At 42.0% G+C, this 16,732-nt stretch overlaps 1 protein-coding gene and 1 long non-coding RNA gene across 8 annotated transcripts in view; one reads left to right on the top strand and one right to left on the bottom strand.

Annotated features, from left to right (window-relative positions):
• Positions 1–16,732, top strand: part of LOC105670144 (uncharacterized) — a 156,308-nt gene that overhangs the window by 67,201 nt on the left and 72,375 nt on the right. The gene's annotated exons all lie outside the window — the stretch shown is intronic.
• On the bottom strand, positions 3,536–5,386 carry LOC105675331 (histone H5-like). The gene is made up of 2 exons (XM_012372363.2): positions 4,816–5,386; positions 3,536–4,504 (listed from the first exon to the last, which is right to left on the bottom strand). The coding sequence occupies exons 1-2, from the start codon at positions 4,954–4,956 to the stop codon at positions 3,941–3,943; spliced, it is 705 nt and encodes a 234-aa protein (XP_012227786.1). The 5' UTR covers positions 4,957–5,386; the 3' UTR covers positions 3,536–3,940.

Here is a 16,732-nt window from a genome sequence, read left to right as displayed (position 1 = left end):
TCTAAAGCGCCTATCTATATAAGATCAATCACGTGTTAGATCATGCAATAAATAATATTTAGCAATGGTACCTAAATTTTTCAGAAGCTATTGCTAGAACATTACTGCTATAAATTCTATATGTGACAAACAATGTTTTCACAGATACGAAAAATAGCGATACATTCTTGTTGCGATATCTAGAAATCTAACTACATCAGCGAAATATTTTTTTGAGTGTTCAAGTGCAGATATTGCAATGAAGAAGAAAGAAAGAATGTTTCGAATTACGCAAATGATTCGGTTGAAAAGTAAAACACCATCGCTTTCTAGCCCGCAGCAATGACACTACATCCGGATTCGCGTTTCCAGCGTCGAAATATAAATCACTAGAGACACTCGCGACACGTTTAACTCGAAAATTGCCGCTTGGCCACTTTCTTCTATCGGAAGGCGCGACATGATGGACGAGGAGCGAATTTCACAATGGATAATTATACGACGTAAGAGCAGGCGATAATCTCGCGCTAATGACGACCGAGGTGCCAAACTGGAATAAGAGCTGTTGCGTTCCATTCCCGCGGTTACACGTCATCGTCGTTCGCTTTCACGCACTTTAGATTTTCATCCTTGATCGAAACGCGGACCGGTTTGCCAGCCGCTCCTACAACTTCCGGCCGGATTCGCGGATCCGCGAGCGACGCCCGGCCGGTAAAAGGCACTCGTAAATTACGCTGGACTTATGCATCCGATATTTTCCTCACGCGACCATCGTACCACCCATTATCGGTAAACACACTATTAGCGCCGCTGTTGCACGGGTCCACACCGGGGGTAAGAGAACCGTGTACCAATCTAGGCTCATAAAACTGGCCGAGTGTCCGGTAATAACGTGCGAACGCGCTATCCATCAGCCGGGACAAAACAGTTAAGCGACTATACGGCGTTGCTCTAAAGCGGCCGCGCGGTAATGAACGCCGGTCGAGCGAGGCGAAATGTCGGCGAAAAAAAGATCGGGGCAGAGAACACGCGCTAAATCTTCCGCTACACGTCAGGGAGGAGCGGTGGTAGCGGCGTAATTCGCAGTTACATCGTTGATCAACTGACATCCCGATTACTGTCGTAATAAACCTATTACTTTCGGCCCTTCTTTATCACTGTGCTGCACGATGAAATTTGTTATCTTTAAACGGAGACTGAGATCGATCCAATTTCAGTAACTTTGTAGATTTAGATTCTCAATATCTCTATATTGATCTGTACATTTTTTCAAAAACACGATAATTCATGTCAAGTGTACTTATATTTCTGCAGTATTAAAAGTTGAGTGACCTTCGCGTCGATTTTAAGGAATTTTTAAGTATCCTCGAGTTGAAGGAGTCGAAGTCCTTGAGGAAGATGAGAAACGGGTATCGAAATTGATTAGATGCGTAGACGTATATCACATAAAGGAAGTACCGTCACGCATAATGTAAGACAGTCGATCAGAACTAGTAAGATGATGCGGCATACCTGGCCGCTAGTTAAGTACAGAAGCCGTATTGCGATCGGTCGTTAATAACACTTCGGAGTATAATCGGATGCTGAGATCGCCACCTGCTGTTTTCGTATCGTCGGCATAGTCTAATTCGAATACCCGGTAGTTTACGGTTGGTTATCTACAGCGCGGATCGCACGAATTAAAATCTCTCTCGTGTGGCTCGGGTATATTAGCCGTGAAGGTGGCGAAGCAATTAAATTCCTGGAGCGTGAGTCGAGTTGCACGGATCCACACGAACTAGAGCGATGATTCCGAGCACATTTGTTCCTTTCCTCTCCGCTTCTTATTTTGCACTGTCAGATCTTTTTTCTTCTTTATGCGAGCAAGCGTGTAAAACGCTATCTCTGAAATGCGAATGACTCCAAACGATCGATCAAAATGTAAATTTATTTAATTAATTAGGTTAATGATCAAACTAATTGTGTAATGGCTGATATATTATATAACTCTTTTAAAAATGTTTTATTAATAGTAAGAAACTGGATTATTTTTCGGTACTTTAATTTTTAGTAAATATTTTAGTAAAAAATTACAAACAGATTTCACGAATTTAAAATAAAACTTAGCTGTTCTATTTTCTAAAGTAAAAGTAACTCGACAAAAATGTGGAGCAAAGCTTGACGTCACAAAAACGCTAAATTACTTCCGATTTCCAGGATAATATTACTTGCTGGATTTGATTGTATCTTTTTTTAGCTAATCGAGCGCTAAGTGCTCGCAAAGCGCGACGTTGCGTGTAGGTATGGACACACTTCTTGCACATGTAAGTTAGAAGTATATCCGCGGGCGTAGCCTCTGGCCTACCTCCTAATCTAGCTACAGAGAGTCGACACTGCCACAAGTGGTAACATAAATCCACCTTAATGATATCACGCGTAATGCCAGGGTGACGTTATCTCGTGCCGGTTGGTTCACGTGAGAACCCGCTGACACCTCGCTATCCGAGGTTTCGCGTACGAGCGATCGCGCGGAGAAAAGATGGTATCGCCGAGGTTTTCTCTCCGGACTTCTTCCTGTCCGTCCCTCGTCATTTAGGTGGATCACGCAGCAACATGAAACGCCGTTCGTGACAATGGTTATGTCTGCCAACGGCCGCGAGTAGCTTTCATTCTCCGCGTTATATTCGTCAGCTTTCAGCGAAGTAAGATCATCGGAAAAATGTACTTCTCATCACTTTAATTTTCGATTTTATCGCTTAACTTGTCAATGAATTTCTATTTTGTGTCAATTGTAAAAAACAAAATTTTTGCATAAAATGTCACATCTTAAAATAGATTACAAAATTCTGTCAATTTGGTAAGAAAAGATTTGTATTTGATCGGAATTATTCCGACTTCCGTTTTTATTCAATATTATTGCTCAGATAGCATCTTTAAATAGCATGTTAGATTTAATGATACGCTTTTTTATATGAAAGTTAAAACTCCGAATGGACCACCAGAGAGTTTCGTTCTCAAACGGAAGAACGGCGAACGGTTCTTCGGCTATAGAAAGAGTCTTAAGGATAGAAAGAGTAACCGTTAGAATCGCATTAATATCGCTTGATAGATCTCCGGTAGTGGTGTCGTCTCGACCTCCGGGATAGAGTCCTGTCGGAGAATAGGGAGCAGTTAAATCGCAGCATTGTGTCGCTGGATCTGCTGGATGTTCGAACGGTACCGGGAATCGGCAGTTATCTTTCTCTCTCCTCCTCTCTCGCTCCTTTTCTCGTTTTCTCGCCGGGGACCGGTAAATGCCACTAATCACTTTTCGATCTTTTCTAACCTACTTTGACCTCGCCGCAGCAGAAGAGTTATAGCAGTAAATTTTGTTTGGACTATCTCCATCAGGACTCCAAACCACGTTCACACTTGAAAGTTATATCAATGCATCGAGAATTCGTGAGTAAGATTTTGCTTCTCGAAGGAATTTTGCTATTTTTCTTCGACGCCATAGAATATATCGGCTAGATTTGTTGAAATAAGCAAGAGAATGAAAGGAGAGAATTGAGTTAACTGAAGTAAAAAATAACAATAATTGGTGGTACAAAAGTGTATAATTAGCAAGTGTAAAGGGAACATATAAAATTTGCAAAAAGTCAAAGACTACAAAACAAGATTCGCTGTCGACGTACATTTCGGACCGCCACTGCAATTTACCGCCAATATAAGACAAAATGTAGATTCGTAAGAGTTATCCCCGCGTCACTGGTTGGCAACTATCGCGTCGAAGAATTAACCCTTTGCAGTCTAAATTAAAATAAATTTTTTAATTTATTTTCGATTTTAAGCCAAAGTTTCGCGTGAATCTTGCCATACCTTGTTATCCCTTAAAAAAATAAATTTTTGCAATTTTATAGAAAATAATATTTCAACGCTTTACGTCGACGATAAACAACTGCAAAGGATTAAAACTTGGAGTGTTATTTCGCACTCAGACGATTCACGATTGATCTCGGTCGTCAATCATCTCCTTGTCGCTGTTAGTCGATTGACTGTGCGTCGGACTTCGATCCCGGCTGCGACTCTGGTGTCTGGACAGCGGCTGATTGTTGGTGTCCTTATTATACAAATAAGTCATGTTCTTCTGAAGGCTTTCCATCGGGATCTTCTTTAAGGTGTCCTCCGTGCGCTTCTTCGACGAACATATCCTGCATTTGGTTGTTGCAAGAGACCTCGTTCTAGGCGTTCTAGGTGGCGAACCTCTCCCTGTGCTCCTTCCTCTGCTCCCTCTCCTCCTCCTCCTCCTCCTCCTTCCTCTTCCTCTTCCTCTTCCTCTTCCTCTGCCCCTTCCCCTGCCCCTCCCAGCTCTCCTACCGCGACCTCGCCTTCCCGATACTCCACGGCCACGTCGTCGCCTCCTTCGCCTCCTTCGTCTCCTGCCTTGCTCCAAAGGAGCCACGGTGTGCGCTTTGTACAGCATGTCAGGATCCGTATTCAGGCTGTAATAACCGCGGTCCCTCTTCAGGATACCGTAGTCCAAGCCGCGTTTTAAGGCAGTGTATATCTAAGAGGAAACATTCCTTGTATGACTTTATTGCATTTATTAACCTAAAATTTTTAACACAATTTTTTATTAAACAGCACATTTCATAAAAAAATTTTAATGAATGCATTTTTAGAAATTTGATAAAATTGAAAAACAAATTTATTTTTTTTGAAATATTAATTATTAATTAATCATTAATTTATTAATATTGTATTGATTTTATAATTAATAGGAAATTAATATTGAGAGGAGAAAAATAAGGCGCATAACGTCATAAGCTTTGCGAGAGAATTTTATTCATCTAAAATATATTCAGAAAAATCACATACCTGTTTCTGTATAGTCGAGTCCGACCCGTTACTGTATTGGGATTTAATGTAACTCATGATTTCCTTCGACGTGGAACCGCGGATTTCCCGCAGATTGCGAATAGCGGAGGCCACGAGGGCCGACATCTTCGGTCTCGTCATATTGCAGCCTCTCTTGTCTTCTATGTCCTTCAAAGATTTCCCGAAGTGATGTCCTTGTATGTCGTCTCATGGGCAGTCCTCGATCGCCAGGATTTAGGGGGTCAGTTGAGATGCGAGGATCTCGGAAGAAATCGGAGAAGTCGAGGAAATTTCGCCCAATCCGCTTATCAATCTGGTGCAATCCGAATAATTCGCGATGGTTCCTTCGCGACTTCCCGAAATGTGCGACGATGCTAAAATAACTTGGACTCGGTGGATCCGTACACTTGAAAACCGCGCATTTAAGTCGGCGTGCTTAAGCAATCACTGAGAAGATTTAATAACCGATCAAAATCGGTCGTATCGGTGAGCCGAATAGGATTTTAACGGAGAGATTGAAACGTGTTGTTCGTCGATGGCGTGTCCGGAGATAACTGAGCTGTTGTTATCGGTGCGTGTTTTGTTAGATACGCGTTGCTAAGAAAGCAGCGAAATCTAAATTCGCGTTGTTGGAAAAATGAAGATCAACAGACCATACCAGGTGGCAAGATCAAAATTATTTGAATCGTAACTACTTCGTTTGTTAAATCACAATTTTAAATCCGGATTGCGAAGTATGTTTTTAATTTTTATTCCTTTCCATTTTTAAATTTTATTGATATAAAATTCTGAATATTTACTATATTGATTTATATACAACGCACAGATGTTAATAACTACAAAATATATTAATATATAAAGGTATAATTATAAAAACAAAAAAAATATTATCAGCAACTCGAAAAGGCTCGAAGTAGATTTATACGCATTTTCACGATTCGATCAATAAATTACAAGAATATATCGGCATCAATAGCAGGAGATAAGAAGACGTGCATGATAAGTTACGCGATTGTCAATGGTGATCATTGAATAGCCTCGTTTCTTGTTCTTCATCGCTCATTCTGTATTCCTCAGGTGCCGCGCAGTATCCTTTTTTATGCAGTATCCTCGTATAATTTACTTCGTCGCCGCGTGTACATTGCAGGTAATGCATAAGTATAGGCAGTCGAGTAAATAACGTGTCGCGTAATCGGGATGCACCGCTCCCATTGAAGTCGCTTTAATACATTCATTTTCATAATAATCAGCACAAGACGATCGCACGCGATAATTAAGACTGCAGAAAAAATATACGACTTGATTGGCGATCAGGGATGCGTCGATCGATCGTTCGCACGCGACGTCGATTAATGCCACTCGCCAATCCTTTACTACGAGAATTTATCATCGTGATGAATGTAATATAAGTAATATTAATGAAACAAAATGTTCGTCGCTCAAGATAAGAGTCGTGCCTCGCAGTCGTCTCTCTCTCTTTCTCTCTCTCTCGTTGAATGCAAATGCGCTTCGGGATGCGCAACCCCGTGTATCTCGGAATCGCGACGGTGCGCAACGTGCAACACTGCATAAATCTGATAAAGGTTCGGGGTCACCTCGTCGGTTCACAGGTTTTGTATAGAAAATTATGCTACCCGCGTGTAAATACCGCTTGCGGTAATACGCGGACAACACGCGCTCTCTCGCAGAAAGTTTCTCCCTTTCTCGACTCGCGCGCCGATCGTCTCATTATCCGTCCTTAACGGTGCCGTCGTCGGTGTCGAGAGACAAGACAAACAAAAAAAAAAGACGCGATTCCAAGCCGCCGTGCGCGTGGAACGCGTGTTTGCTCGGACGAAACGACTTGCCACCTCGTCCAGTAATTGGACAGTCGCGGGGATGCCGCGGTTTACAAGAATAACGTGGCAATTTAGCCGGCCGCTTAAGCCGCTACGCGCGCGTTCGCTCGCGCCGGCGATTCGTTCGTTAATCAGCACCAGGTGACGCGGAGTGCCGCCTCTCCTTCGAACCTGCGCACCTGCTTGTAAATGCCCACGTCTATACACCAATAATTATTTATCAATGTCGCATTGAGAGCGGGGGGGGGGGGGGCACGAGTCGGGGCACTCCGTTCGACATTCGTTCGGCCGTTTTATTATTCCCGGCGACGTCGACGACGCCGGTTAGTAGGCCTCCTCGCTTTCTATCCGCAGTATTTCTTCCTCGCAACGCGCGCATTAAGCCGCGCGAGAGACCCGTTGCGTTTCCGTAATTAAATTCAATCGACGTGCCGTGCGAACATAATCTGCGACATATTAATAGCGGCGGTAAAACGATGATTTTACTGCGCAGTTGCGTCGTATCCGGATTGAGTCTGCATCGGCTGCCCCTCTAAATTAAAGTCTTACCGTAATTATATCGCATTCGATACCTGCCTCGGTGCCGGCGCGGCTCGATACCGCTCGCCGCATTCCAGCCGACAAAACCACCGTGGCGCATTATCCGAGCCGATGTCGCGAGATATTGCTTCATCGATTCTTCGTGTCGGGAGGACATCGGCAAAAAGCCGATTCTCGGGCAACTCTAGGAACGCAACTCCGTAACGTTCATTCGAGACGAAATCGGGCTTTGTGCCGGGACTTTTATCCGCCCCATCGCCCGGGACTCCGACCGGGCGGCGGGACCTTAACAAATGTCGCGCGTCACGATAATTGCGCGCGGAATTTGCCGCTCCCACGACGAGCGCGTTGCTCCTGACGCCGCGGGAGAACGACGAGCGAGGCGGCTCGGGCACGGTTCCTCACGCCACACGCTCCTGATGCCGACAGAACCGCAGAGATTCCACGCTCCTGCGTTTGTACGAGAGTGCGCGCGCGTGTGTGTGTGGGAGCCATCACCCCCTCGCCGCGGGATGTCCGGCCGGACAGAATGCGGTAAACCGAGCGTGACGATTGCCCACCGCGGCATTTTTACACCTACGCTCGCTCTTTCCAGGAATCCATCGATCCCGATCCTCCACACCTCGCGGCGTCTAATCACCGTGACTTCGCAGCGGACTCTCTTCTTTTAAAACAATGCCGGGGCTTCCCGGAGCGCGTACGCGCACGCTCGCGATTTTACTCGGCGCGGTCTGCTTCTTGTTGCACGGAAAGTCGTTAGGGCGTTGTTAGCGGAGCACACCGCTCGCAAGAAGATCAGGACCCGACAATCGTCACAGGTTTTGCACCTTTCACGATCGCAATGTGCTATTGCAGAATATATTTTAGAAAATCTTCGCCGAGAAAATGCGCCGTTTCTCAATTACATTTCAGTTATTTTATCACAAGTTCGTTACAAGTACATATGGTGGTCTACGGGGTCCCAATCATGTTACTTAACTTCCTTGATCTTTATTTCTTTTTAAATTTATAACTTGTAAAATATTAATGTTAAAATATTGACCACTTTATATGTTTCTCATTAAAGCTAGGATTGAGAAACGTTTTCAATACATCCTGTGTAGAAATTGTATATTTTTTTAAGCAATTGTGAAAGGGTTAATTGCTACCTGCAAAGATCAAAAGACCTAAGGCTGCGACAACGATCTTATAAGTGTCACGAGGTTCGAGGACGTGACTCGATTGCGCTTCGAAGTATACCCGGAGGACGTTCATTAAACGACGGTAGTGTTTGCACGTGGAAAGACACGGCCCTCGCGACACCGCGATATTGGATCGGCCAATCGACGTGTTCGTCGACGCATTGTAGCCGCGACGTTTACGATTGGTCGACCGGGCACCTTTCTGCCTTCCGCAATCGACAGTCGCCCATAAGTCGACCGTGTTATTCGCTTTGCATACTTGACCGGCGGCGCCCGACGCGGTTCATTATCCATCGCAAGCGCGTTTTTGCCGCAGATCGCCATTTTGGATTAATTATCGGCCGACCGGGCGCACGTCACATTAGCGTTTCCCCCGTGGCGCAATATACAAATTATTCGATCAAGCAATCATCGAATTCTCGCTCGCAGCGCAGTACGATCGCGCATGAATTGCATTGCGCGCGTAATAAATAATTAGTATTCTCGGAACGGAGAGAGCTGAAACGCGTTGACAATTTTATTATCGTAATTTGTCCTGTTCGCGCATCTATCAGCGCGAACTGTGTAGCAACCAGGTTTTAATTACTGCCAAGCAAAGATATAATCTCGCTGCTTACGCCGTCGCGCCGTTTACGCTTTAGAAAGTGAATATTACCCACAGTCACTCATTAAACGGCATAATTTTTCGTACTTGTCGGATGTGAGCACTTCTGTAATGGTATAACTTAATGAGAGCATCGCTTTCAGAGAGCAAACTCTCAGCTTAATTGGTACAAATGGTTTAATTCACGTTTTTATCACGTGTCATATATTTTCTGTACATACACGATACTTACTGCAAATGTATACACATTTACTTACTTATTCTAATATAATTTATCTCTCAGTTTATGTATTTATTTTTCTTTTTTTTGGACAACAAAAATGCTATTGAAATGTCAGATTGTGAAATATTCTAACGTCTATAACTGCTGCAGAGATGCGCTTCTTCTTGGTCGCGTAGAAATAATTTCTGCGCAATGAACCTGTTTCGTTCTTCCTCGAATCACGCACATCCTTTGGTCATCGGACCTTTGATGCTCCGACGCGCTACGGCGATGCGCCGAGTTTAAGTGCACACGCGAGGAAGCCTGGGCCGTCCGGGATGCGCTTCTTTCTCTTCTTTTTCTCTTCTTTCTTCGTTCGCTTACATCTTTTCGCGTGCCGGATTTTCGGTTCGCAAGGGATTCGCGGCGAAAGGGTGAATTAATGCCAATGAGAACGGACACAATTAATAAACCGGACTTATTAAACGATTATATTAACGCAACCGTCGTCGGAGATTAATGCACTCGCGGCTCTGAACGTCTCACTCCTCGCGAGCGCCACACCGAGTGCGCGTACGAGGAAAGGCAGGAGCTGACAAGAAATATGATCTACGCAGTGTGGGCACCACTGCATCGCGGTAGCTTTAATATAATTACGACCGCGACCAACCATCATTTTTGCGTGTCGAAAGGCTAAAGTTCGAGTGCAAGTCGGATGCGATTCGAAAGCGACGCGTAATAAAGCGAATTTTTTAAATGTCGGCTTAATTAGGGCGAAACGTACAGCAAAGACAACCGTGATAAATGTCGTGCGTGAAATCGTTCGAGGAGTGGACATACTGGTTGACAATATACCGTTAAAAGTGAACTAATTTACATATACTCGATGTTACGTTAATTCAGCGATAAATTATGCTTAATCTTTTTCCATTTAGAATTTATTATATAATGGATGTTGTATCTTTATAATTCAAATACTTTTCTAATCATAGTGTTCCTTCTTAAACATAATTTTTATTCGATTGTATCAAATCCTTTTATTCAAATACTCGGGTTTTAATCTTTCACGCAAGTATAATTTGTATCGCTCGACAGAAATTATTTATAATTTTAATAATAATTTTCGCGGAGCAAAATTAAAAACAATCGGAGAGTCTCGGTTCTCATGCGGATTTTAACACGAGCGAGAGTGCATGAAGTGGACAGTGCAGACGCATGAGAGGTGAATTGGGAGAGCGAAAGAGCGGGAAAGAGAGAAACAGGTAGAAGGTAAGAATGAGGTAGCGAGGGGGAGGGGGGATGCTTGACATGAGAGCAGGTGGACGAGAAGAGGCGAGAACACGAAACTACTCGACTGCGGTAGCGACGTAGGTTTTCTTGGCCCACCCGCACCTACCACTCGTCTCGATGTCACGTGTTTATAAATAGTGCATCAACGTAATGCCCGGCGGCTGTAACCACGGCGAAAGATTTACGAACACCGTGGCAACTAAGCGAGTATCAACGTGCAATGTTCCCGAGAGAGACGAGACGTCCCCTGAACGCGGAAAGGAATTCGGCGAGAGATGTAATAACGAGGTTGAGCGGCTCGCGCCTGGTTAGGCGTTACCGATGATTCCAAGAATGTTCCGTCTGGCTAGAAATCGTCGGGAATATTATCTACGGCTGTCAGGTTCGCACATTATTATGCGTAGGAAACATTTGTAGGGGATTTCGTTACATATTAACAACGAATTCTGTCAAAATCGGACTGCACATCAATTTTGTCTTGTCCTTTTTCTTCTCCGGAAAACTGATATATATAGACGGTTATTTTAAATTATTTTATAAATCAAAATTAACAAACTATACAACGATTGGATAAACAGAACGTTAATATTTTCGCGAAAGATAATAATCCAATTTGTTAAAGAATTTTCCTAGGAATTTATTGAAGAAAGTTTCAACAGTTTCATGTAACTTGAGAATATCTTACGCGCCTGCTTTCATGTTCTCGTAACTCTTAGTCTGTCGAACGCTGAATCGTTTGGAAAATTAATGCTAGCATATTCCGTGACTCCGATTTCGCCTATTAATTATATTGAAAACTATCGCTATAAAACGGTAATTGAAAAATGTGACGCAATCGGATACGTTGCACCTGCGTAGATTCCAACAGAGTTACCGTAAATCTGGGCTTAAGCGGATGCGACATCGGAATCCCGAAGAATCCCGAAAGTCGTAAAAGCACCTTCGACAACGTAACATAACGACACATTTTACGGAACATGGTTTTCTCGGATGCGTTCTAGCTATTTCGGTTATTCGCGACGCTCGCTCGTGTCAGACGTGTGTTACCGCGTGGCTAACCTCGCGCTATTCCGTAATGCGAGCAAAGCGTTCGTGATTTCAGTCAAAATCCGCGTCCATGGTCTAGTCATCATCGTTGGTATTCGTAGCTCGACGGCGCCGATCGCCTCCAATTAGTCGCGCTCTTACAAATCGTGCGGCCCGACGATAATTAATAATACGGAAAAAGAGATCGTTGGCGTTGCCGACAATGCAGAACGGATCGCGTACGGACGATAGCGATCTAAATTTAGTGTGTTTGCATGCTCTCGGTGACGTAGGAGATCGCAGAGTATCGACCGAAGTCGAGAATACCGCCGGGTAACTAAAGCTTAGCTAATTTGGTTGGAAGTACGTGTGTCGAGATGTAATCAAATTGGAAAGAAAACACACTCAAAATTACTCTGTTAATTATGTTGATAGTGTTTGTCTCATTTAAAAAATACTTTATCTATTTTAAAAAAATTTAAACGAAATATTCTCTAATTGTGATATTTTTTATCACAATTATAATTAAATAAAATTTTTTCTCTAGCAAAATATACAAAATGTCACATTTTAAGAAATAAAAAGGTGCATTTAAAACACATTAGAAATATTGGAATTCCAAGTCAACTTGGTTAGAAATGCATATATTACGGCATAATTGATTGCCGAGATATTATTCGGTACGACATAAACCGGCACTTAAATTTGACATACAGCTGACATGAAAGATCTGTATCACGTAAAATCGCGCAGACGAAACAATCGACCAGAGTGCACCGAGTTTAGGATGGCGTATCGGTTGAGAAATGTGGCATGAGATGCACGTTAACACATGCGATTCCCTCTTGGCGGATTATATACGCAGACATTTGTTAGGGTAATGGAATCTGTGTGACTAATACAATGCATGAAATAATGGAACTCGTCAGTTGGAATGCGCCTCAAAATCCAATTCTGTGCGAACGAAATATGTGATATGCGAATCGAATACTAATTTCTAATTGTTGTCTAATTGTAAATAATTAATTAATATCGACATTTTTATGTTTTTTATGTTTATGATGTCTTGTCATAAATTTTCAAACAATTTTTTCTTATTAGAAATATTTCGACATTTAAGGCTTGAATTAAAATTCTGTTAAGCAAAGTTCAATAAAAATTAATAATCTCGTAAAACGGGATTTTGTTACATAAATTTGTATCGTTAAGTCTTAATTAATTAAAAGGCTATAATTTATAGTGTCAAATAATGATCTTTAGATTACAGAAATAATGTTTAATAATTAATTCATATTATTAAAATAAAATTACTTTTTAATTTATTTGATAATTTGTATATAGAAAGTTGATTTTTAAATATCCTGCATAATATTTGATATGAATCTATGCGAAATTATTTCAGTGACTGACCGGAGAGATTATATCTAAAAGCTTTAATAAGTTCCAGTATTAAATTAAGAAAAGGTTAAAAGAGCTTGACCGCCTGTCTGATAATCCCGCAATCCATTTTGCTTATGATCGATGGGATGTTACTCGTTTTAACTCGGCGAAACGCCATTTCTCGCGAACGAGGGCGGCTGAAGAACCGCTTAAAGCAGACGCGACGATCTCCTTCCGTAGCCAGTAAATCACGCGATTCTAAGCTAACAGATGCAAGTTTATAAATGTATCTCCCACGCCCCCCTCCACTGTCTGGCCGGATTTCTCTTTTTGTACTCTTCCCAACACTCGCTCACAAATCTGCGGAACCTCTCTTTCACTTTTTTCTTTTAAAAGAAAATTAATTTATTTTCTTCGCAGCGACATCATCTTGCGCTGTGAAAAAAATCAAATTAAATTAGATATTTACAAAACATTAGATGCAGCTCTGCATACTCGTGAGACATTCATTGAGCAAATAGATTGCACGATGTCGAGCTTAAGACATAATAACGATTTAAATTTGCTTTAATTCTATATACGCGCCGCTCTCTCGCGTTGAAGAAAATTAGAATACGCGGGCGACCGACAGTGTCATGTAATGAAACGATAATCGATGTACTTATGAAGGATAATTACCGGCGGTGTAGTTATCATACTCGCGCGCGCTCTGAAGATGCACCGCTCTGAAGAAATGACAACCAGCTTTCAGCCTGTAAATGCTGGCGATCAGTTTAATGACATTTATGACAGCCGGCTCTACTTAAGGGGCATCGAAGAAGTGCGTCTCGGTCGCTCCGTGAGCGGCAAAGTGGCTTGTGGAAAACGTCTCCCGAGCTCATAACGAATTGACGACACGTGAGAGAGCCCGGTCTCCCTTTTATGGCCGTCCTGCGTTTGTCCGCTGTTTTTATTAATTATTGTTTTATTAATTTTAATAACGTGGACGAGAGCTACACCGGTAGAATCGATATCTTTCTCTATCCAGTCGTGCGTCCTTTTTACAGGAAAGAGCTGCGTGATATGAAATAGAATTTTTCTCAATATTCATAAAGTTCTGCAAATACTCATTTTCATTTCTTACATTTTTACATGTCCTTTTATGCGAAAACTTTTAGGTAAAGAATTATTTACTTAAAATTAAAATGCAATTAATATAAAAGTTGCTTTCTTATGCACAATTCCATTTATCTTTCTCGAGAAATTTCAAAAGTTTTTCGAGGGAATGGAAAAATTTTCATATTTTTGTCATTTGTTTTTCAATCTAACAATTGACTTCGTTCCAAGTATGTCGGCCGTTCCAGCTCCAAGTCTTTCCGGCTCGTCGATTTTAATTGACCGGACAAGCACAGGTAGGGGGAGGGTGAGAAAGAGAGAGGGAGGTGGTCCACGGCTGGACATTCACTTGGAATCACATGCAACAAGGAGTGAGACTGTTCGCGACGCGCGGCGCGTGTGAAAATAGACGCTCAATGTCTCGCAGTCGTGAGACGGCGGCTGCCAACGCGACTGCCGGCGATGCCGGCGCGATGCTTGACTGTTATGAGCAGCTATAATAACAGTGGCCAGTTGCCGCAAGCAGGAACTTCTCATTAATGGTACACCCGCGAGACCATGAATCGTGGCCATGGTGGATCCGCGCCTCTGAACGGGCCGAAAGTCCGCTGACGGCCTGCGAACGCATATGAATGTACTCGCGCGTGTCTCTGCCGCGCAAGAATTCGTCGTCGCTCTCGTATTGTGACGCCGATGACAATAATAGCCGGTGCGAATGGTCGTCTTGTGGCTTGCTCCACGAGGAAATCTTGCCGAATTGTCTTGGAAATTGCGATAAATCAACGCGCGGTCTCCTTTAACTAATCAAGGTTGTAATATCATTAATATTAATGTCATACGCGATTACATAAATATTCAAAGGAGAATAAAATAAAGATGATAAATTTTGCTGAGAAATTCGAGGTTTAAGAGATGTCAGAGAATATGAAACATCATAATAAATACATATATGAAATTCTGTATGCTTGAAAATTTATTGCGTTTGCGATAAAAACTTTTGCTAAATTCTGTTTTAAAAATGCGCACTTATAAAATTATTTAAAAAGACAAGAAATATCGATGCATAAAAGTTTGCAGCTTGCTCTCGTCCGCGCAAGACATTAAAGTGATGTAGTGATTGAAAACACTGAAGACAAATGACTCAAACGTACATAACAGACGTAAACGAGTTCGAAGATTCCGTCAGAGTTATGGACAACGTAAGAGATCACTAATGGCGCGGAATGGCACTTGCAACAGCTTCTTTATCGATGTAAACAACCGCTAAACTCACTGGGCGCAGTACACTGTGCCAAAGTGCCGTCGTATTTTTGGAACGCACTCAGCGTCATGGCGTCTCGCGTCAGCACGCCCTCGCTCGAGCTACCAGCGTCTAGGTGCTAGCAAAAAGTGCCAACAGACAAAGTCTGTCCTCATCTCAGCTCTGTCTCGCATGATGATACTCAAAAAAATACATGTCTCACATTCGCCACATAATCCAAATACGGTCGGCAATTTACACAAATAAAAAAAATTATTGTTTTTATTATTATATAATTTTTAGCTTAGAAATTTACAACGCTTATTCAAGCGATTGGCAGACTTTTTATTTATTATAGTAAAATTTTTATAAAATATTCGGCTTTACCGAATATTCACTTTAATTACAAATAGATTTTTTTCTTTTAATACAGTATTGCACATTACATATTATTATTCAGTGCAAAAGAGCCTTTTTGTTTGGATGCGTAGTAGTCATCTGTGTTGTTCGAACCTTTTTTTTTTAACAAACTCGGTACGGCGTTAATTAGTTCTCGAAGTCGTACCGCGGCAAGCCAATATAACGTTTACGAGTGCACATAAGAGACGGTCATAAATCAAACGCTCGAAAACGAACGAAAGGATCAGACCGATTTGCAACATGTGATACATCAAGGCGCGGCGTGCCACATAAATCGTGTTTATATCGTGCCAAAAATCAATGTTTGAAAAGCAATTTTTTAAACGTCGCTTAACTACAGGCGCGTGGGGTTAACTCGAATGAGAAAAAAGAAATACGCAGCGTCAAAATAAAATGTGAGACCGAGTAAAAAGTGATGTCTGTCATCAACGTCGCGTGAAACGAACAACTTAATAACGTAGGAATATGACTTACCGTTTTGTCATTTTTCCGCTACGCTAATAAAAGTAGCAGCAGATTGAATTTATCGTTCAGTTAGTAAATTAATTCTTCGCAATTAACTTCCAATCTACCTAAAAATAAAATGGCACAATTGAAAGAATCTCAACACAGACGGATGACTGGCAAGTGCTTACGTCATTGCATTTTTAATGCTAAATTTTATAACAGGAAGATTACTTTTATTCGCAGTGCCGCAGTCTCGTTAATAATGCATGAAAATATGTTTTGAAGCGGGGAAATAGTCTTACTTTAATATCCCGTCTATGTTATATAAATATATCTTATCAATAGCGGAATATTCTTACTTTAATATTTTAATAATATTATATTATGTTATTAAAATATGGTTATTGCGCCATAAAAGTGTTTACTCTGTCACCCTAATACGAGAAAGTAATACGATAGAGACGGAAACCTAATATTCTTCGTCGATTCTACGTCGCGTGACGGTTCTTGCTAATTAGACCAAATAATGGCCGGCCTGTTCTACTTTTACGCGTTTTATATGGTAATTTATTGTCCAATCGCATTAAAACGAGCATTCTTACGTGATGTACATTGAATCGGCTGCGGGGAAAAATGTAGATTGAGGCATTCAAA

This window comes from Linepithema humile, chromosome 5, assembly GCF_040581485.1.
Source record: "Linepithema humile isolate Giens D197 chromosome 5, Lhum_UNIL_v1.0, whole genome shotgun sequence".
Classification (NCBI taxonomy): domain Eukaryota; kingdom Metazoa; phylum Arthropoda; class Insecta; order Hymenoptera; family Formicidae; genus Linepithema; species Linepithema humile.
This window is presented reverse-complemented; position numbering and strand designations above follow the sequence as displayed.

Coding starts and splice junctions, on each gene's coding strand:
- LOC105675331 (XM_012372363.2), bottom strand. CDS start 4,956: ATGACGAGACCGAAGATGTCGGCCCTCGTGGCCTCCGCTATTCGCAAT. Junction 4,505..4,815: donor ACTCGACTATACAGAAACAG/GTATGTGATTTT, acceptor GTTTCCTCTTAG/ATATACACTGCCTTAAAACG.